We start from the raw sequence: 23,059 nt of genomic DNA, 5'->3' as shown, positions 1-23,059 counted from the left end.
AAGACAGAATGAAGTACAAGAGATTGATTGAGGGGAAATGGCTGTGAAGGATATAGGGCTGGGGTGGGGGTGAGGTGGGAGTATGGAGGGACAGCCTTCAGACCACAGTGCTGGTCTGACACCTGTGAAGGGAGAGAAGGAAGGGAGGAGGGAGTGGGAAAAGCCTCAGTTTGAGGGTGGCATTGAAAAGGCTTTGGCCAAGCCAATGAGGCATCCTGGAGTAAAGAGTCCCCATTCAGGCTGCCCCACATTGGGCAGAAATGGTCCAGTACTCCCACTGTGCTCAGCTATTAGCTGTAAGCAGCCCAGGTGAGCACAGCCTTGGCATTAATGTCCCAGTGGATACCGAAGACGTGATGGCTGGGGGCTGTCGGCCAACCCCTTCCCTCACAGTTAGATCTAAGCAGCATGATTCTGTGAAAGCTACTTATGACAGATTGCACATAGACTATGCAAAAGTCATTTAGGCAGTGGGTAAATGACTGAAGCTTGAGGAATACTGATGTAATGTTAGAAGGCCTGACATTGAGTCCCATCTCTACCTCCTTGAGCCTCACTTTCCTCATCAGTAAAATGGGAAGAATAATAGACTTACATCGTAGAAATGAAGTGAGGATTAAAGTAGATAATGTTGGTTAAACCCCTAACACAGGTTCTGGCACAAAAATGGCCTGTGAATGATAGCTGCTACCTATGTCATTTATTTCCTCTTTGCTCAGAAGGTTGAGGTACTAACCATGTCATCTTTAAACTAAATCATGTTTATCTTTCCTTTCAAGTTTCGGAAAATTGCTAAGCTATTGCCTTAAGTGTTTCCTCTTTCCTTTGGGATATATGTAAGTGAGACATTGACTCCTCTTTGAAGTTCAGTCTATTACAGTTGGAAATATAACTCATGACCACTTGATATTCATCTCTTTAATGTCAGAATTCCATTTTTTTCATTTATTTTCAGTATTAACTGTTTTCCTGTCATTATACAGCTTTATTTCTTAAGTAGATTGTAAAAATTATAATAAAGTTAACAAATCCCTGCCCTCACGTAGCTTACATTCTCATAGGGGAGCTTGTATTCTAGTAGAAAACAAAACAAGGACCTTGTTTTCTTTAAAATGAAATAAGCTTTGGTTATAAAATCACTAAATTAAAAAAAAACACACTAAATTTTAGGAATAAAAGAGGGAATAAAAATATCAGTAATTCTGGCATTTTCACTGATAACTGACCCTAAGCTCTCTTTCTTCTGTTTGTTTTAACTGAGAAGCTTTTAAACAAACTGATTTTGGAATTTAAAAGTCTGTCATTAGGAACATCAGAAATGGATTTTTCACATGACAGGCTGTGGATATGAAAGTATAAGTTATTTTGATTTGTACTCTTATTTGTTAAAATAGTTATTATAATAAAATAAAAACAAAAATAACAATAACCTTTGAGGAAATTAATTTCCAATTATGTTCCACTTGCCAAAAAGTTTAAAATCCAAATTCCTGTACTAAAATGCCCTTTGTTGTTCTGAGTTAATTGGGCTGCTACTTGCTCTGTGACCTTACAAAGTTACCTTGTTTGGGTTTCTCTTTCCTCAACTGTTGAATGAAAGGGTTGGAATAGATTATCTTGAAAATCTTGTGCAGGGCAGGTCTTGCATAACAATTAGAATCACAAAGATTGGCTGTGACTTGAAAGATAGACTGGAAGATCTTGACTTGTTAGGGAAGATCTCAGAGCCACCGTGGTTGATCCAGAATAGCTGTCACATGATCAAAATGATCCTGATGGAAGGCCCCCTTGCAATAGGATTTCTGTTGGCTTGAGTGCTACCATGTGAAGTTTTTAAAGAAATCTTTCAGAAACTGAATGTGCTGTAAAAGGAAAGGACTTCTTTTTATTCAAGTTCATACTGAGAAGTTTATCTGCTTTAGTTCTTTTCTCTGCAAACTCCTTCTCTACCTCATCCTCAGTGTAGAAGAACCAAGTAATCTTTCCTTGTCGTCAAGGCTTTTCCACCACACACACTTTGTTGGCAGCGGAAATTAATGAACTGGATTCTGGTGCCCTTGGTTGCTCAGCTTATAGGCTTTCTGTATGTAGAAAATGCAAAGAGAAGAGGAAGAAGTTGCCTGAGGCCTTCATTTGTCGTTCTGTATTGAGCATGAAACCCATGCTGGGTACAAATGTAGACTAAACATGTGATCCGGGCTTGATTCTAAAAACAGGCTCAGTGGGGATGCTGTGATCAGTAAGCTTTCAAAGAGAGTAGAGACACACCTCAAACCTCAAAGGAAGATATGAATTTAGAGTAAGAGCAAAAAGTTAGTAGATGTTGGAGCAGAGGCTTAGAAATTAGGGGAGATCTGCTTCCATTTTGAATTTTCTGACTTGGAATACTAATGTAAAGCATTTAACCCACTGCTTGACACATAGCCCAATAATGTGGGTTGTTATCATTATTATTACTATTGTAATGATCATTTTATTTTTTGTTATTACTGTTTGTAGTTCTGTAGAATTGTATCTAATGCATGTTGGCAAGATGGAGAGATGCAAGCCAACAAAACATTTATTAAAGCTATGAAGCCACATTGCAAGAAGGTGTCCTCTGGAATCTGGAATTACTGAAAGTTTTTACCAGTAACTTGGACAATAACATAAGAAGCACACTTATCAAGTTTATAAGCTGGGTGGGTTCATTAATGCAATCAAAAAGATAAATGATGAAGATCTCAAAATACTGGCACAATGGACTAAAATTAGTATGTTCCAGAATCTTTGTTTTAGAAAGGTCAACATGCCACAGTACTCCAGGGAGCATGTCATCAGGATTTTAACTGTCCCCATTCCACCCTTGAACCTAATGTAACATGAAAGTGGTGTTAAAAATGTCTGTTTGTAAGGGGTTCAGGAGCAAACATTTATTTGACTGAATAGATTTAAAGAAATTTCAAAAGCAACATGGAATTAGTCAAAAAGTCTTAAATAGGTGTAATAGGCTTAGCATATTCCCAGCATTCATTAATTCTTCCCAGCACTCATTAAAATTGTTACTATTAATTAACACATACTATATATTGGCACAGTGCTAAGTGTTTTATATATAATTAATGCCAGCAATTTTCATAGACTGATGGACATAAATAAATCCATGCCCCAAATCACTCCACCCAAATAGTTTTAAGAATCCGAGAAAGGTAATCATGAATAAGTCCAGGCTGCCATATGTCTTTCCTGCACGATTGCCCCTGAGCCACACCACAACCACCATGGCCATCAGGGAGAAGACCCATGCCAATCCATGCTGCCCATCACCTCTTTCAGTCCTCACAAGCCTACTTGCAAAGTAAAGAAAGCAGAGGGAGAAATTTCCCTTTTTTTTGTTATGGTCAGATCAGGGAGGAGAATTCCACTGCAGAGCCTCTTGGACCCCAGAGTGACATCATTTAAGGACATTCATCCTCTGGCACCCACACAGCTCTTTTTCCCTAATGAGCACACCCATTCGAGGGTGGCTGAGCTGGCTGAGTTACTCTGCCCGCCACCACACCCCACCTGGAATCACTATTCCACACTAACCATGGGGGTAACTGGTTCCCCTGGGGTCCTTATTTCCATTGGTGAAATCTCTCTCTGGTGTGCATTTCTTGAAATATTTATTTCTGCTCCACCCCATACACTCTGACTTCTAGAAAAACCTACAGATGCCCAGACTCTAATTATAGACATGGTTCAAATTGTTCCTCTTTCACCTTATCTTCAACTCCCAGGTAAGAGTCCCCCCCCCCCCCCGTCTATATCATGAGGAACACCAGCCACCAGACCTGAGTGAACCTCAGCTCTGTTAGCCAAGACTTTCCCTACACATGCTTTATTTTAGTTATTCCCTAAAGCAACCCTAGGGTTAGTAGATGGTCTTATAGTCAGTCTTTGTGTAAGTATTGGGAATTGAATTGTGTCCTCCACAAAACACATATTTGGGTCCTAACCCCTGATCCTGTGGGTATGAATTCATTTGTAAATAGGACCTCTAAAAATGTTATTAGTTAAGGTGTCCCCCTCTGAATGAAGGGGACCTTAATCCTATATGGCTGCAGTCTTGTAAGAAAAGGAAATTGGACCCAGAATAGACGCCACAGGAAACGGTCAGAAGCTGGAAGTTAACAGGACCCAGAAGAGAAAGGGGAGGACGCCGCCGTGTGCATTGCCACGTGACAAAAAAGCCAAGGACCAGGATTTCCAGCTGCCAGCCCCAGAACACACAGTCTTTGGGGAGAAAGCATCGCCTTGCTAACACCTCGATTTTGTACTTCTAGTCTCAAAAACTGTGAGCCAATAAATTCCCGTTGTTTAAGCCAACCCATAATATAGTATTTGTTTAGCGCTGGGAAACTAAAATGCCAAATGAACTGAGGCTCAGATAGGTGTGATTAACTTGCCCGGGTTCATAGCTACGCTGGTCAATTTGAACCTAGTTCTAAAGCCGATGATATTCGAGACTTGTATTCTGAACAGGTTTTCTCTTACATGTGCCAAACACTAAAGGGGAACAAGATCCTAGCCTCCCACCGTTTTGTGGATCCTTGTACTAACTGGATATTCTAGCTACTGCTGACATGAAGGCTATACCCACAGGCCAGAGTTTAATTCTACAAAAAAGGACAAAATGATTTTGGGTGTTCTTGAATGCAGCACTAGACAGCATTTAATGAGCCCCATAATGCAGAGTTCTCTCCTTTTCCATTCAACTCCACCTTCAAGTTATATTAAAAAGTCTCGCCTTGGTATTAATAGGTATTTATCACTGTTCTAACATGTGCTGATCTCCCTTTTTAACAAAGACTTAAAAATAATTAGAATTTAACAACAGTGTTTTGTTTTATTTATTGCAGTTTGTTTAATGCATAAATATTATTTGCTGCAAGGGTTGTTGGTTTTACATTCACTGTAATGATAAATTTTTTTCTTTGAAAATATATTTATTTAAGTAAAAAGATAGTCAATTTAAATAAAAATATCAAGTAAGTTCATGAGAGGGCAAGAATCATGAAGATGGTATGTGAATTACTGGGATCTGAGAAATGCAAGTGGACTAATTCTGAAAATAAATGTTTTGCTGGGTAGTGAGATTTTGGAAAATATGAAACAGCAATTCATTTGGAACAGAATATATTCATAATGCCAATTTCTGAAAACATCAGAAAGATCTGGAAGGCTAAAACTATAGTGAAGACCAAGGAATTCAGGGTCAAGAAGCAGCTCTTTCTGTTCCTTACTATCTCCTATACCAAACTTCTAGTTTCCTCTGAAATATAATGAGCTATCAGTCGCCAAGAATTTTCCAGACACAGGAAACCAAAGACACACCTGGTCTTATTACCTCCAGATGGGACAAGAAAGAGGATCTGAAAACCTAAAAATTATATTTATACATAGTGGGAGGGTCTTTTCAGTCTAATAAAGACGGTGTATTGACTCCTAAAACTTTTGAGTTTCGGGTTTGAGGAGGTCTGGCTTTTAAAATATCGTTGGATTCTCTACCTGTTCCTAGTATTAAATAACATCCAACTCGTCTCAGGGAGAAGGCATGTGGCTCCAAGAAAAATATATTACTTGCAGATTCCTTCTGCATACACTAGAATTTCCTGGCAATCAGAAGCTTCCTGGATATCCACAATCCTCTTCAGCAATATTTGTGTACCCAGGGAAGCTTCAATAGGGGAAGGAGGACAATAGATGAAGGCCTCGCCTAGTGGACAACCACCCAAAGCGTGTTTCTGATGCTGGCAGTCATGGCAGAGGGGAAAACTTGGTTCTTGGAACCATTTTCACTGCTTTCTAGCTGTATCACCTGGAACAACCAACTTAACCTATCTGTTTTTCTATTTCTTTTTGTGTAAATAGATGATCATGATATTTACCATTTGGGGTACTTTAAATGGGATAATGTATACAAAGTGCCTAGTACAGAAGATATACTTATAAATGTCAGTTCTTCCTCGGTTCCCACTGGATATTGTAAAGGAAAAAGAAAAAAAAAAAGGCAGGACTTGATAATAAAATGGACATGAGAAAGATTCTTAACCTGGAATACGAAAGAATTGATTTAGTGGGTCTGAGAACACCCTAAAATTATTGGCAAAATACTTTATGTTCATTCTGGAGGGAGGAGAGTCTAGATCTGTCAGATAGTCTCAAAGTGAACTGTAAGATTCCCACTCACCCACCTACCCCCCAAAAAAAGTTCAAGAACCACTGAAGAAAAGATGCAAAGATGACCTCCAAAATTGGCTTGGCTAACTGATGTACTGATCATGGCATTGACCTTCAATAGAACTGGGTTAATTCACCTCCTCTTTGGGGCAGGCCTGGAAATGCCAGAAATAGACCTGAGAGTAACTGGATTTTAAGTCGAATGTGCTGGTTCCCCACTCTCTGGCCTTCCATAGAGGTGTTTTAACCAAATTTAACTTTGGCCCATCGTCAGGGATGATGTAAGGAGCAGCCCTGTGCTGGCCACTGTGCTCTGTGGTCAGAATAAGGCCAAGGGCTCTGTTTATTACATTACAGAGTCCTGCTTGCTCCATGAGGACCATGGAATGAATTTCTCTGGCCTTATTACCGGATTTTTCCTGAACAGCTCATTTTACCTAACAGTTACTGTGTACTGAGTGATCAGTCGTATTTGGCTCATTTCAGTGGCTGCTAGAAAATTTAAAGGCAAGCATGTGGCCGACCCACAGCCAAGATTTTGTGGCTTATGTTTTGCCTTGGAACCCTTCTCCTGGCTTCATTGCATTTGTGTGTTTATTTTCCCCTTCTTGCATTTGAAATACATAATTTAATTTATACTGTCTAGTTTTAATGCCTTCCTCAAGCCTTTTTTGGAAAAAGGTATATATAAAAAAAAGTCAATGAATTGCAACAGGGGGCATGCTAGACCAACTAACCTTTCACTTTTTTTTTTTTGGTTAATATCCTGACTTTTTTGTTTTTATCTTCCTTTTAGTCAATTAAAGAGGATTCAGTCCCCACAGGTGCAGAGGAGAATGTAAGTTAAACGATAGAATCATTCCACTCTCATTTTCAGAGTTTCTGGCCACTGGTGTTTTCTGCTGTGGGATCCTGTGTTCTGCATGATCCAAGTGTTATTCATCTGTTGTGGACTCTTTCATCCTTTCACACGATAAGGGATCACTGGGGAATAACATTGGATGAATATTTGCAAATCCCATGGGGTTATTTGCAAAATAAATGCAAAATCAGAGCACTGATTTTTCTGATTTATTATCAGTTAGGGGTTGAAAGAGTCTGCCAAACATAAGAACAGCTTTGCACATCCTGAAGGGCAAGGGGGCTGCACTCTCTGCTTCATTATACCTGAAGTCTTCTTTCACCTTTATTTCCATGGCAACCCAGATTCTCTACTAACTTTGGGTGGTACCCAGCATGGGTAGTTGACTCAAGTTTGAAGTTGAGCCTCACTATCTTTTGGGCCTTTAATCCAGAGCAGTTGTCAAAATTTTCAAAAATGGGTTAGTGTCTAAGGGAGCTGGCTCCACATGAAATCCCACAAAAATACAGCCTTCCAAAAACCGTTCCAGGGAAATTAGTAAATTGGCCTCATGAGTTTCAAACCCAAAACAGCAGCTCTCTGCCCTGAAAGAAGTGCAGTCTTTGGAAAAATTTATAAATGGAGCCGAGTGAATTCACAGCTCCTTAAAGATAGAAACTGTTCATTATCATTTTGCTAAAGCAAAACATGTTTTGGCTCTTTTTATTTGTCTCTTATTTACTTGCCAGGCATTGGGCTGGTGTTTTCAGTTTTATTTAGTTACTGGAACTGAACAGATGTTGGAATTCCAAACATGTTGCAGAAATGTTATCAGTGATGTGGAATGAAAATTAGAATGGCTGCATCTTGTTATGATTCTTGTAAAGAGAAAGACCTTTGAAATCTTTTGTTGTTGTTGTTATTGTTGCTGTTTTTCCCTTTCTTTTTCCTTCTTCCTTCTTTCCTTCCTTCCTTCCTCCCTCCCTTCTTTTCTTACTTTTTTTTTTTTTTTTTAGCCAAACTTAGTAACTCTGCAAAGCACAGGTTTCTCATTATTCCAGAAAGTTCTCATGAATTTACTGGCTAGTTTCTAGAGAGTCAGAGTCTCTAGTTATTTCAGCAACCTGCAAGAATGAACTCCATGAGTCTTCTGCCCATGAACTTTTACTTAAAAAGCTGCCAGTTAAATCCAGAGCATCAGTTAGACTTAAGGTTCTGAGTTTTTTAAAGAGGAGCTTCCTTCCCATCTAAGGAACCCCATGTCTCCTGCGACTCAAATGCTAAATACAGCACCAAACTCGACCAGGCAAAAAAAAATATTCATTTTCCAGTGTGAAATTTAAAGCATAAATATAAACATGAATTAAAAGTTAAATTACTGACACCAAAGATAACACAAAAGTTGACAGAGATATGGGAGAAAGCAAAGTATTTTTAAGGAAGCATTATAATAACTGCTTTCAATTCCTACAAATGATGTTTCTATTTTTAAGCTGTAACATTTCATCTTCTAACAGCTTTGCAGTTGGATGGAATGAGGCTAAGGTGTTGTCGTCTTGACCCCATCATCTTCAGGCTGTGCCAACTTTGAGCCTCAGTTTAATTATCTGTTAAATGGTGTTAATATTACCTACCCTTTAGGGTAGCCATGAGAATTAAATGAGGTCATGCATGCAATGTGCTTAATTCCATGCGTGGGACATGGAGAGTAACTCAGGGATCGGTGAACTCATGGGCCAATCTGGCTCACTGCCTGTTCTTGAATGGCTTGTTAACTAAGATTGGTTTTTCACATTTTGAATGGTTAAAAAGAAAATAGAGACTATTTCATGACACATGAAAATCATATAAAATTCAAATTTCAGTGCCCATAATAAAGTTTTGCTGGAACACAGCCACACTCATTCCTTTATGTGTTGGCTATGACTGCTTTCACGATCAGTGGACTTGAGTAACTGCTATAGAGACCAAACAGCAAGCAGAACCCTTTGCAGAAAATGTTTGCTGACCCCTGCAGTAATTGTTAGTGAGTAGGAGAGTTAATATTATGAGTGAGTACTTCCTTTTAATCAGTGATTATATTTCCTTGTGAAATTATACATTGCATAGCTGACTCACGCCTATAAGGAATGAGACGTATGTAAAATGGGTTTAATTTCCTCCTCCCAAATAAGAGATATAACATTAGTCAAAACAATGTGTAGTACTCTACACCTTCAAAATAAGATGATTAGGTCAAATAGCCATATTATAAGAATCCTTTAACTAAAGAGTTCTTCTGGCTAAAATATGATTATTTTTAAAAATTTCTCTAGCTGAAACTTTTAAAAACACACCTATCAACCAGTGCAAGCCCCACTCCTAAGACAGGCTCCTCTCCTATCAGAAATAAAAGCCATGACCCAGAAATCATTGAATCCCTCTGTTGTAATCTGAAAATATTTGGGTCCCTGGTTAATTGTGTTAATGTTCTAACTAATAGAAAGTAGTCTTCTCTTCCCAAGGACCTCTAAGATCAAGAAGACAGGTACTTCTGTTGTTTGTGTTTCTTAGTCATAACCTCTCACTTCCAAGTGAAAGAAGCCCAGCTCAACCTGGACTAAAAAAAAAAGGAACATATCTGCTCCCCTCATGAAAAAGTAGAATTGGTTTCAAAGAAATCTTGGTTCAGGGCTCTTCCTTGGCTCTGCCTCCCTGGCCTGGCTCCATTTTCAGCTTTCCAACATCACACAGTAGTTCAGGGTAAAGGAGAACTTCCAGTAGCAACCCTTCATGTCCTGGAATTTGCTCTCTTTCATGGAATTAATGGGTTCACATACTCCAGAAATCAGCTTTCGCCAGCTTATGTTGCAGTAACACCTAAGCCCCAAATCTCAGTGGCTTTCGGCAGCAGTGATTTCTTTTTTTTCTCTCACTCATTCTGCATGGCAGCTGTAGGTGATGCTGCTCCAATGGCCTCTTCCTGCTAAGATCTAGGCTGAAGAAGCAGCCCCTTCCACAAGGACACAAGGTTCCTGTGTCAGAGAGAAAATAGAGCCATGGGACCATGCAGTGGCTCCTAAGGCTTTGTTCAGTCATGGTTTGTGCCCCATCTGCTCACACTCTAGTTGCCAAAGAAAGTCACTCAGCAATGAGCAGGGAAGAAGAATTCTTTTGCAGGAAGATGGAGTGAGTAATTGGGGAAATGATACATTCTGCCATGTACTCCCATCCCTGAACCAATGTGGCCAAGGAGTTAAATTATATTGATTGGCTTAGACCTGTTCAATGGGCTCTATCCAAATTGCACTTTTGGGAGGATTGAGCCCCAAAGCAAAACTGGGGTGCTGTAAGAATAGCTATGGGGAAGAAAAAAAAAAACTCTACAAATTATTTGTAACCAAATAACATGCTATAAATCCAATCAAAGAATCTAAAAGAGATGCTAAAATAAAAACTTTTAATATCAATATCATTATGTTGTGGGTGCAGTTTAAAAGGAAGTCATCTATGTTACTATGAATAAGTTTCCAAAACTCACAACTTTAGTATAAACTATATAAACCAAATTCCAAAAGTAAGTATAATATAAAATTTGAGGCAAGAATTGAAATCCTTTACTGAAGTTTGTATTGTCTTTGTTAAATGTACCAGCCGTCATCATGCAATGTATACATATACCCTGTTGAAAACAAGCAATGGGGATTTAATTCTAAAATACGGCACAAATCTGATTTTTATCATGTCCATCACACTCAAAATTAAAATGTGTGAATGCAAAAATATATTCTTAGCAAGTAATGATTTTTTCCAGAGCTCTGGCCTGGAAGGAAATCAGAAAGTGATTGAAATGCAAATCAAATTCTTATGTCTGTGTGTGCACATCAGATCACTGCATAATCCAAATCAGTCTGGTTTCCACACTGGATGCCAATAGATTTTCCTTGGTTGCTGAAAGCCAACTTCTTGGCCTGACTTCAAAGCTAATGTGAGTCTCTCCAAGTCCCATTTTTTGGCCTACTAATTGTACTTTGGAAAAGGGACTAAAGGCCCTTTATGACTTGACACCTCTTGACATGTGGAAAGGCCCAGGAAGGAAGTCATCAGCTTCAAATGATGTCATTTACAAAGTTATTGTCATACATCTTGATCATTTTATTGTGTAAGTTTCTCTCCAGACCCTTGCACACACAAAAAGAACCTGCTGCTTTAAAGACAGGAGAGCTCTGAATCCAGGGTCAGTGAGATCTGTGTTGATCACCTACGTAACAGCCATTGCTGTGCCTCCATCCGTCTTCCCCAGATCTCAAGCAAGGTTGTTCACTACCACAGCCCAAAAATATGTGCTTATGATTGGTCTAAACCAGTAATACCATTCTCTTCAACAATTAGTCAGTGATTAAGATGAGAATGTGACCTAGTTCTGGCCAATGAAATGTAAACAGAAGCCCCCTGAGTTTGGGGGTCAAAATACAGTTCATTTGAAGCAAATCTTTTGCTACCACCTTTCTCTTGGATGATTGGGTTGAAGATATGTTGCCTGGAACTGTGGCAGCTATTTTATGACTATGAAGTAACAAAGTAAAGAATGAAAATCCAGCATACCAAGGATGGCAGAGCCGAAGGTTAGGAAAGGACAAGGTTTTCGAAGGCATTGTGGACCACCAAAACAATCCCAGAACTATCTACTTTCAAACTTTTTGTTCCATGTTTTTATTTGTTATGTCACTGTCAGATATTCAATTACTGACAGACAACTCCATCCTCAATGAAATGGCTACTTACCTGTGGTGTGACTTTGGCCAAGTTGTCCAACAACTCAGATTCTTCTGTAGAATGAGAATAATGTTTTCTACTGAGCTGTATTTATAACTACTTATTGAGGTAATTTATAAAAAGTACCTTGCACAGTACCAGGCATAGTAAGAAGTAGTGATTAATAAAATCATGTCTAAATAGTGGACCTTTGCATGGTGGGTGATTCCATATAATTCATGCTCTCATGGAGTAAGTTGCTCTAATAATAACATGAATAACAACCATTAATATTAACCGAGTGCCTATTATGTGCCAGGCACTATTCTAAGAACTTCGCGTGTATTGCCTCATCTAATCCTCAGAACAACCTTCTGAGGTGTGTACTATCCCCATTGAGAAAACAAAGGCACGGAGATGTTGAGAACTAATCTTGGATTAGAGTACCTGTAAGGGATGGAGTCAAGATTTACACCAGGCAGGCTGGCTCTGGAACTCATGTTCATAACTTACCCCAGACTTAACGCTGGGGTTTTTATGGCTGAAGCTTATTTTGCAGAAATGTGATTGAATTGAATCAGATATAGATTTGGAAATCTGTCTCCACATTTGATGCCCAATCCCAGTCTCTTATTTTATTCCAGCCTAGTTTCCTAGAGATAGGTCAGGGTCAAAACCTGGCAGCCCAGCAGCAGAAGCCTACTCACAAACATGTTTTGTTTGGCCAGCCCAGTGATGTGATTCTTTTAATGTCGTTAGATGGGGCAATTGAACTTCTGTCCCTCATAGTCCCCACCACTCCTTTTCGTCATATTATCTGGCCAACCCAAGCTCTTATTATCTGCCTTGCCTCCTAATGACCTTTGAGTTTATGACTCCCCAAATTAGGTCTTAGTCTACAAAGGGAAAATACTAAAAACCACGTGAGTATCTTAAAGAACAGTAAGGTGGGGAGCGATTGCTGTGACTTATTTGCCCTATTTTGGGGGTTCCTACATGCAGTTGGGTTGATGGGCAACTCCCTGCTTCAGCTGACAATGCAGGGACAAAGGGTTCTCTCCAAATCAGATCATTTGTGTCATTTGCAAACTAATGGTATATTCTGTATCAAAGAAGGTGACTTTTCCATAAGCATGTAAGATTTTGGAAATCACTAAGTCCCTTTCCCTCTCCCGGACAGGAAGAGCAAGGCTTTGAGGAAGCTGAGGTCTGGCGCCGGCAAAGAAATGTGAAGGTCCTTTTGTCTGCATAGCGCTTTCCTCTGAGGCAAGGGTCAGCAAACTTTTTCTGGAAAAGGCCAGATAGTAAATATTTTAGGCTCTGCAGGCTACGCATTCACATATTCTCCTCCTCCGGCTCCCCCTTCTCCCTCCTTCTTTCTTACAACCCTTTAAAAATGTAAAAACCATGCTTAGCCTGGGGACTGGATTTGGCCCACCGCAGTACTTTGCCAAACTCTATCTGAGAAAACAACAACAACAAAAAATGTAAATCTCTCATCAGGCCAATTAACTCTGTCTGCCTCAGGGGCCAATGCAAATGCGGAAACTGTCCCAGGTGTGACTGGGGCACAGGACAAATGGAAGGAGGCATTGCAAAGACACCAAACTTGGAATCAGACTGAGGCTAATTCAGACCTTCCGTCTAAACCCCCATTGCTGGCTACCCTTTCCCCACAGACACTTCTGGGGCATTGAGCTCACTAGGTAGCAGATGGAGGTGATAAACAATTTAGCCATGGTTTTCTTGGCAAGCTCATTTTTCTTCTTAAAACATGAATTTCAGTCAAGGAACAATGGCAAATGACTGGTCTGGGTTGGGGTGGGAAACTATTAAATTGAGTGGCTTTTATGCCATCCATTTTGCAAAGGGGATAATTCATCCAGTTGCAGGGGAGCTAGAATCTGGAATGGGAGGCATCCAGGTTACTGTCTGATTTCTACCAGGTCAGATGCAATTCACCTTTGTGGCAGCCCAAAGAGGTGGCCCTACTAGAATGTAAAAAGTATTGGGCAGGTTCTGAAGGGCAGTTCCCCCAAAATTCTGTGTCCCCCTATCTAAGCCTGATACCTTCATGAGGAAGGAGTTTGGTCTCTTCCAAATTAGCAGTTGTTCCGAAGTTGGCTGTCGGAGACCATACCTGAAGTAAGCAATTACTTCCTGTGAATGTGCCTGTGTGGAGATGGTCATAGATTCAAACCCATAGTTTCTAAGTAGACCAAGGGGCATCCAGGACCCCACTTTATAAAACATGTGATTGGGAGGTTTTGTTTTGTTTTTTTTTTTTTCCTCTTCACTCTCTTATTACCTGGCAAAATAAATCCAGGTGGTGTGTGAATCACCAGTAGAAAATACAAAGTCCGAGGACATAGAACCGGCCTTACAAACAGTGGATCTCAACGAAGAAGGAGATGCTATACCTGAACCCAAAGAAGAAAAACTCAAAAGAGAAGGAAGCAAACCATCGAGACCCTCCCTGATGGCTTTTTTCAGACAAATGGTAAGCCACTTGCTTCCAGAACAGCAAAACTGAAACACCTGGATCAGGGCTTCCCAGAATAAAGGACCCGAGTCACAAGTAGTATGAGACATAATTGTAGGTGGTGTATATGGAATACGAATAGTGTAATGAGAAACTTCCCTTTCCTCCTTCTAATTTGATTGATCACAGAGTAAGTCTCAGTTTGAGCTAATATTCTTTAACCCTTGCTAATTTCCCTTTTTAACAAAAAAAGAGCCAGCCTTGGGTCCTGAGTTTTGGCAAACAGCAGCAACCACCTAGAAGTTAATAGTGTTTACTTTTAATTATATTTAATTTTAAAGTTTCCTCTGTTTATGGCAAATGATATTGCTTTTCATGTTGTGGTAATGATAAGAAGTTTCCTTCGAAAATACATTTATTTGCATAAAAATAAGGTAACTTTAAAGGATTAGGTAATAAATAGTCCAATTTATATGTTGATGTGGCAGAAGTTTGAAGGTGAGATGTAAGTGACACAGATTCGGGCAAAGCTGAATTATAGATAATTCAAATAGGAAAATGACAAAAGAATTTTCTTCTAGTGCATATGTATAACTTAGTTGGTAAAATCGCCTTGCTTTTCATTTGAATAGAAGGGAAAGAATGTGGGCAGACGTCTTCCAGAACCTATGAAGAGTCAAGTACATTTAATAACCAAACAGCCAGGAACTTAAATAATGTAATACGACAAAATACAAATCAGAGGGAAAACAAAAAACAAAAACTCATGTAAAAGGTCATTGGTTTAATTCTCTTTTAATGAAAAACAAGAATTTCATTATAGTGAGCCTTTTTTTCCGAGGGTATTTTGGGGTTTAATCCTTTGAGAAAGCAACTCTAATTTCACAGGCTCACCCTGTTAAGGAATTTATTCTTGTCCACAAAATTCAAACCAACCCAACCCACCCCTTGCCCGTGGAAGCTGAGGCGTATTGGAAATAACTCTGTTAATTATGTTGGCAGGGATAATTTTCTTTTATTGTTAGATTGTCACGGCATAAGAAGTGTCTAGGAAACAGTGGGCAGTTTGTCCGGCTGGACCTCTGTCTAGATGGCTAATCATTTGTTCTGTAATTTGGGGCCGAAAACGGGAATCAAAGGTTTGGTATTTTAAAACTAATTTTTCCCCCATGATGTCAGGGAAGAAAAGAACATTTGACCTGTTTCTGGAAACTCATCTAATTTACAAACAGGATCCCCAAATAGCTTGTCATAATATTAGGGTGATCCAGCTTCTCTGTTTCTGGTTGGAGTTGACAGATACAGAAAAACTCAGCAAACACAATGCTGTTCTCTTTCAAGTAAACCAAACAAGCTTTCTTCATTTAAAAAGAAAATAGAAGGACTTCAAATAAAGCATGAAAAAGCTCTACACCACCCACTGAGTCCATCCATAACAAATCCTTAAATTCAAATAAGATCCTATTTACTTAAATTCATCACACACCCCTCCCCCAGTTTTGTTACACATTGGTTGGGGAAACTATAGCTGTGGAAGTTGGAACTGATGCTCCTTAGGATAGGCGTAAGAGGGCAAAGTGGACATGTTTTTCCCACACAATCTTCGGTGGATTCATATTGTCAAGTCTTATGATTTCCTTGATTCTTATTACCTGTTGCCCATGAAAAGTTTGGGTTATGCCTGGGAGCTTGAACAGTATTCTTGCCTTTTAATGTTTAAACACTGCTCCAAAGCATCCATGATATTTAGAGTTTCCCCCTAAGGATTCCAGATATCCTAATTATCCTTGTCTTTCATTCCAGCAAATTCCTATTGTCACACCCAGCCCAGCTCACTTATTTATGTAACTGGCCCCATGGATACTTGAGTTTGCAACCCTTGATACAAAGCCACCTCATTCTTTATATAACAGCTTCTTTGGATCACGTCATCTGGATATATCATACTTTGATTAGCATTGCTCTATTGATGAACATTGGTTTGTTTCCAACCTATTACAATTCATTTATTCACTTATTCAATAGATATTTATTATCAAGCACCCACGATCTTCAATATAGGAATATAATGGTTAGCACGCACAGGTGTGGTCTCTGTCCTCATGGAGAATAAAGCCTAATGAGGAAAGCAGATGTTTACTTTCAACCCTATGGCTAATTTTCAGTGAGGTCTCACTGTCTTACACGTGTTATCTCAATCGCTTCACTAATCTGCCGTGAACATCTTTGTACACACAATGTACATAGGATAGATTCCCCATAGGAGAGCCTCCTAGAAGTCAACTCCAGCAATTATTTTCAGGAAACACTTTTTTGGTAGCATTTAAAAGGCTTCCAAACTTATTTAAACTCGGGATTTATGCACATTCTCCACTACCATCTAAGGGCTCAAAGACGGAGACAGCATCTGGCCCATCCCTACTGCCCTTTGTGAGCCAAATAAGTGAATGTTTCAAACTGATTTTCAATACCTTTAGCAAAATATTTTTTTTAAATAATTGGTTTAATAGAAGGGAAAACTAGATTGCAAATGCATCACTTCCATTTGGTAGTCAATTTGTCCATTCACCAGATCATTGATTTTTCTACCCTCCAGCATTTGCCCTCCGTAGATTTTGTTTGTTTTACTATCCAATGGCAAAGTACAGTGGTTTTCTACTTAAATGCATCACTCAGTTCATTTCTAAAGAGATTCCTTTTCTTTCCAAAAATTAACGTCTCACAAAAATAAAAATCAAAAGAATATCATTTTTAAAAATATCTATATTTTCAGGGGGAAAAAGGCAGAGTCATGCTAGTCCTAGTGTTGCATTTGACACATATAGATGTACCACTTCACAGAAAACCCATGTGCTCCTACAGGGTGTCAAGATAATTGCAAGGAATGTCTAAGACATCTGTCGTGCCCTAAATAGAAAAAGATTCTTATATGTATTAATTCGACTCCATGCCAGGAAATTGGATTTTTGAAGTCCTAGTATATTTTTAAAAAGTGAGTGGGTAGATGACAGTATGCATGTACCCATAGGCAGGTAGGCAGATCAAACCAGAAAGGTGGGAGAGAGAAATACATAGATGTAGATATAGAATTCATCAATATTAATAGCACCTTGCACTTGAAAAGTGCTTTCCTCCTCCAAACTGTTTTCGCACACAGTACTCATTTAATTGTCCTCACGTGTCTTACTTCTTCTTTGGCCCATTAGGAAGAAACTTAAGTAAGAAACTCTTTGTTGGAATAACTCTCTCCAGCTTAAAGAAAGACTGTGAGCTTTAATATTGGGCAAACCAAAATCCCAGTTGAGGAGATAGCACGACTTCAGAGTATTTTGTTGATTGCATTCAATCTAGAGAGAAATACATAGCAATAGATTTACACTCAGTCAACTGTGGTAATGTACTGTGTAGAGGAAAAAAGAGGGTGGTTTGTAATGGTAATTATGAAACAAAGTAACAGTCGTCTTCTAGTCAAAGTTCTTGATCTCAAAAGCTTCCCTCAGTCTTATAATATTGATACTGATTTGCTCTTTTTAAAAAAGGGCTTCTAGAAGAAGTATTTATTAGGGCAAGTCCTGTCTCATTGATGACTTGCCTGCCTTCTGTTCTTCTAGGGGATTCTGCAGTCATCTGGCATTCTGCAGTTATTAAGAAAAATAACAATGATAGCTCCCAAAACATTTAGTAAACGCATGCTGATGGCGTCGCAGGCACGTTGTAGGCATGCTCTCACTAATTACCATAAAAACCCTTATGGCCCCACTCCGTAGACAGGAAACGAAGACTCAGTGTTTATGTGATGTGCCCAAGCCCAGGGCTGGTAAATGGCCGTGGCAGAATTCAAACACAGGTTTTTGTTTTGTTGTCCTTTTGTTGATACTAAATTCCACCCTTTTACTCATGCATTATTGCTGCTTTTTGTGCTTCTGGCAGCTGGATTTCTCGGAGAATACAAGTAATGAAGGTGGAACAACCATATGCTCCATTTTTGTGCTTCCTTCTGCCATGTTTTCAGTGGAAACATCATTTTTATGTGTTGAGCTGTTGCACTTCTCTAAAATCACAAGGCAAAAGAGAGGGAAATTAATGCATGGCTTTCGTAATGTAGAGAATGCTTTCTGAATATAGTTGTCACTAAAATAAGATTTACCTTAACTGCATTAATTTTGTCTCAATAGTCCAATTCCGTTTCAAGAGGGCATCTTGGTAAAACAAAACTTCTACTCATAGCCTTTGTTTATCCTGGAAATTTACAGTAGATCTGGTTCCTTGGATTTGTTGTAATGAAACTGATCCAGTAAATAATGTTGCGGATACACTCGACCATACTAAAATTTCATCCTAATTCTTTAACATCTCAAATTTGGTTGAATAAAAAGATGCGCATCGAACTGCATTTACTTTCCTTTCAAAGAAATGTGAACCAACCACCAAACATTTCTTCTAGAATTTTAAATATCTAAGTGATATATCTTAGAGGTGGTTCAAACTTTCCTCAGAGTATCAGGCTGTAGGAATGCATGACACAATGAAATAAATTTAAAATGGCTTCATTAATATGCAAGTCTTGGATAAAACAACTGGATTCCATCTCAAAACTGCACGCTGGCTGCACCAAGATGTTTCACCTCTGACTCTCATGAATAAAAATAAACTCCATAAAGAAAGTTGCTCAGTATCACCCTGGAAAATCTCTGAAATTACTTAATAGTCTCCAAAAAAAAAAATAGTATTAAATGGTCTCTGAAAAAAATTTAGTCTCTTTAAACTGTAACTGCTATTATTAACAGCTGGAAAAAATAAACTTCTGTGGTTATGATCCTTTGAAGACAAAGCCCAATGTGAATCATCCTGATTTGTCTCTGAAAGAGGACTCTGCAAAGAGGGAAAGAGGGAAGGCAATTAAACAGAAGGAAGGGAGGGAGGGAGGGAAGGAGGAGGGAATCTGGTAATGTTTTTCATCTATAATGCTGACTCATGTCTAATCTCCGCAGACATGCCCACACACTCATCCATTACTTATTAATAATTGCTATTATTGAAGCAACCTCAGATGGACTAATAAGATCCTTAGTCTAAGCTAAGCAGATGGTCATCTTTGCATAAATACAGCTTTAAATGCCTCAAAATGAAGAACAGAGAAAAATCATAGAAAAGCTTGAGATACTGTTTCCTTTTTTTTTTTTTTTTTTTTTTCTGTTTTTCGTTTTTAAGAAGTTGATCTGCTTTTCAGTGGTCTCCCTGACAGCCTGGGAGTCTTCCATAATGCCAGCCAAGAGGCTTTCTGATTCAGTCCAAATTCTCCTCCAAGGGTTATCAAAGAAAGGGAGCGGGAAGAATGCAATTTAAACCTTAAACTGGCCGTGTGCCTAACGGATACTGAATAGAAACAACTAAAGCAAAGTTAAAATCCCTCTCTCGAAGGGCGTAAAGAGTTCTTTACTTTCCAGAAGGTGGCAACAGGGTCATGTGTGACCCCTGATGTCCGTTTGAGTTTTGTATACAAAGCCATTTTCTTCCTTCCTTCTTTCCTTCCACCCTCCTCTCCTCTTGCCTCCCTCCATTCCTTCCTTCTTTCCTCCCTATCAACATTCCTCAAAGACTAGCTAATGAAGCCGTGTTCTGAAGGGCACCTTGCAGTGTGTTTGAGAATGAAGGGCTCTTTCAACACAGCCTGAATGAAATCACAAGGTAAGTCTGCCTGTGCGGCGGCAAGTAACAAGCGAGAAGGTAAATTTATTTTTTCAAAACCTTCTCAAACAATTCTGGTCCTTGTAGGACAATGCCGAAGACCCAGAGGAAGGAAAACAAAGCAAAACAAAACACTTTTCATGTAAATGGATCTAAATTTTATGTGGGGGACAGACTAATCCTTACTTGCCTCTGGGTTAGAAACTTTGGCAGATCCCGCAATGATGTTCCTTAAGAAAAGAATGTGGAAAACCAGGGCTTCAGGCTGAAGAAAGCCTCCTTCCATTCGTATCCAATCAAGAGGTCCATGTTAAGGCTCTACCCTAGGCCAAGCACCATAAAAGTTACTTTGAGGGTAGGAAAGGACACAGGAAATCCGACTAAAGTTAGCCTTTGCAAAGAATCTTTTTTATCTCTACTAAAATGAATACTGTATCTCAGATTACAGAGGCACATAATACTAATCAGTCAAAAGTTTTTGATTGGCTTTAATGCTTTTAAGTGTTCTTAGTGCATGTGTGGTGGATTCTCATCATCCTCTAAGAGAACAGCCAAGATAAGAACAGTGGAGTTTGGAATCTTTCTCTGAGCCCCATGTTGCTTAACCCCCAACTCCCTACACTCCCTCCATAGCAGGGAGAAGACATTAAGCAATGACCAAGTGTGTGTGCATGTCTGTAAGGATTAGACATGAGTCAACATTGTTGACAACTGAGCAATGCATTACCAGATGTCTTGGGTATTTTATCAACCATCAAGAATAGGGCATTACTAAAACACACAAACTACAGACCCCAGTATTAGTCTGAATTTTTCCATGGTCAGTTAGCTTAGAGCAATGGTTCTCAAACTCTACCATGCTTTAAAATCTCCGGGAGGATTTGTTGATACACGGATGGCTGGACCTCACCCCCAGATCTGATTCGGTAGATCTTGGATGGATGCTGAAGTGTTGCATTTCTGACAAGTTCCCAGGTGATGCTGATGTTGCTAGTCAGGAGCCCATACTTTGAGAACCACTGTCATAGAGCATGGGGTTTATGGAACCACAGCTGCGAATTCAACCCATCCAGACTTGTCACTTCTGTGACTGGCGTAGGGGTAGCTAAAGAATGGAAAACAGAAGGAAGTCTCAGCTTAAACTACAACAAGCACAAAACAGAACAATGAACACTCACCTAATATTATCCATAGAAGGCCACTAATAGTTTATTTTTTTATTCAATTATTCATTCATTCTGTATATGCTCAACCACCTCCTGATTCCAATAATAATATTCTCATCATCACTTATTCATCCTGGAATTACCTAATCCCAGAGTTTAAGACTTTCTTGGAGGTCAAGACCTGGATTTAATCAGATTCTGGTTACAGGTTGCATGGGAATTCATACTTCTCATGATAGAATGTTTCCTGGTTGGTCTTCACTCATCTTGATCCCGAATCTCAATAAAGAATGATGAAGTCATCCTTTCAGAACATCCCTTGTGTTCTCCATGTTGCTGTGCTGTGCTGGCTGAAAGGCCATTGTCTGTTTGTTATTTTAGTCAGTGAAAGGGGATGGAGGGATCACCCACCCAGAAGAAATAAATGGGAAAGACTCAAGCTACCAAGTAAGTGACCTGTGAATTCGGTTTGGTGGTGGGTTAAGCCGATGTAATTCTCTCTTCTTTCCAGCCTGGATTTCAATGCACTTCTCAGCCACAATCAACTTGTTTAGTTAATTTAGATTAAGCACCTACTGTGTACCAGCACTGTGTTGGGCTCTGTCGATACAACCATGAACAAGCTAGAGTACCTCAGCTGGGTCCTATCACCAGGCTTTCATACATCTCTCTTCTCCACATGGAAAATTCCTTCCCAACTTCCAAGTCTTGGTGTAAATGGCACCCTCAAAGAGACTTTCCATGTCATCACTGTATCCTGTTTTTAACTCGTCGCACTTAGCACAGTTTGTAATGCTTCATTTGATTGTCTCCCCTACACCTTCCCACCTTTTACTGGAGGGTCTGTGGAGCAAAGAGGTTTGTATTTTTCTCTCACATTTCATGGTGCCTGGTACATAGTAGGAGCTATTTCTTGAATAGATGAGGGAAAGGCACCCCGTGTGGTTCATTTCCATTATTTTCTCTATTCCAAAGAAACATAGCTCTTACATTTACATAACTATATGTGTTCACTTTTTAAAATGGATTCATGCTCAACACCCTAGTTTATAACACACATCTTTTTTTTTTAATTTAAAAATATACCTCCATGAAAATGTCCATCAAATATTCTTCTTCTCCTTGTGGCAATATAGTGAAGTGGTCAAGAGCATGACTTTTGGGCTCAGACTGCTTGGGTTTGAATCCTAGCGCAACCATTGTTTGGCTGTGTGACTTTAAGCAAATTACCAAATCATCGATATAATGGAGACTGTAAAAGTACTGCCTCAAAGGTTTGTCACAATTAAATGAATCCATACATGTAAAGCACTTCGAACATGCCTGGTAGAGGACTCAATAGATGCTAGTTGCTATTACTTTGTTATTATTACTATGATTATGCTTCTGATGGGAAGTGAACATCCTGTAATGTTACTCGTATTACACACTCAAAAGTGGCCATCAAAAACTGTAAATAAATTATAGCACTTTCATTTCTTCAATAATTGGTTTGTCCTACATATTTCAACAGGGAATATATTGCTTTCTACTATACTCAAAAAAATTTTCTTTCCTTTTTTTTACTTTGAAAAAAACTCTTTATACCTGGCCCCAAACCCATTCTCCAGACCACTTTGGAACCCCAAATCCTAAAGATTACTACTTTGGAACTATGATAATCCTACTTTATTCAAACACAAAAAGTAAGTACAATTACACATTTTGCCAATAATTTTGGTGATTCTAAAATCTGAATGAAATTCGTTTAAATCTGAATGAGCTGAAAACCTCATTCTTTTTACACTCATCCAGGTGTAATTTGAGAATCTATTTGAAAATTCTATTTTCCAGGGCCTTGAATCCAGTCTTGAGAAGATCCATTGGGAGATGACAATTGGTTAGCTTGATTTGGGGGCATGGGAGTGGACATTTTATGCTCCTTTCAGACTTGCTCTTAGAGTT

General features: G+C 39.1%; 1 protein-coding gene across 9 annotated transcripts in view; it reads left to right on the top strand.

Annotated features, from left to right (window-relative positions):
* Positions 1-23,059, top strand: part of BCAS1 (brain enriched myelin associated protein 1) — a 108,417-nt gene that overhangs the window by 72,285 nt on the left and 13,073 nt on the right. For 2 of the 9 annotated variants that reach the window (XM_037811243.1, XM_037811246.1), the window contains 3 exons: positions 7,001-7,042; positions 14,106-14,279; positions 21,497-21,562. The exons of 2 other annotated variants lie outside the window; for them this stretch is intronic. In XM_037811243.1, coding sequence (XP_037667171.1) covers positions 7,001-7,042; positions 14,106-14,279; positions 21,497-21,562 — 282 coding nt within the window. The remainder of the gene's footprint in view (positions 1-7,000; positions 7,043-14,105; positions 14,280-21,496; positions 21,563-23,059) is intronic. 5 more of the 9 variants (XM_037811247.1, XM_037811244.1, XM_037811248.1 and 2 more) reach the window with 3 other exon arrangements.

This window comes from Choloepus didactylus, chromosome 19, assembly GCF_015220235.1.
Source record: "Choloepus didactylus isolate mChoDid1 chromosome 19, mChoDid1.pri, whole genome shotgun sequence".
NCBI lineage: Eukaryota > Metazoa > Chordata > Mammalia > Pilosa > Megalonychidae > Choloepus > Choloepus didactylus.
This window is presented reverse-complemented; position numbering and strand designations above follow the sequence as displayed.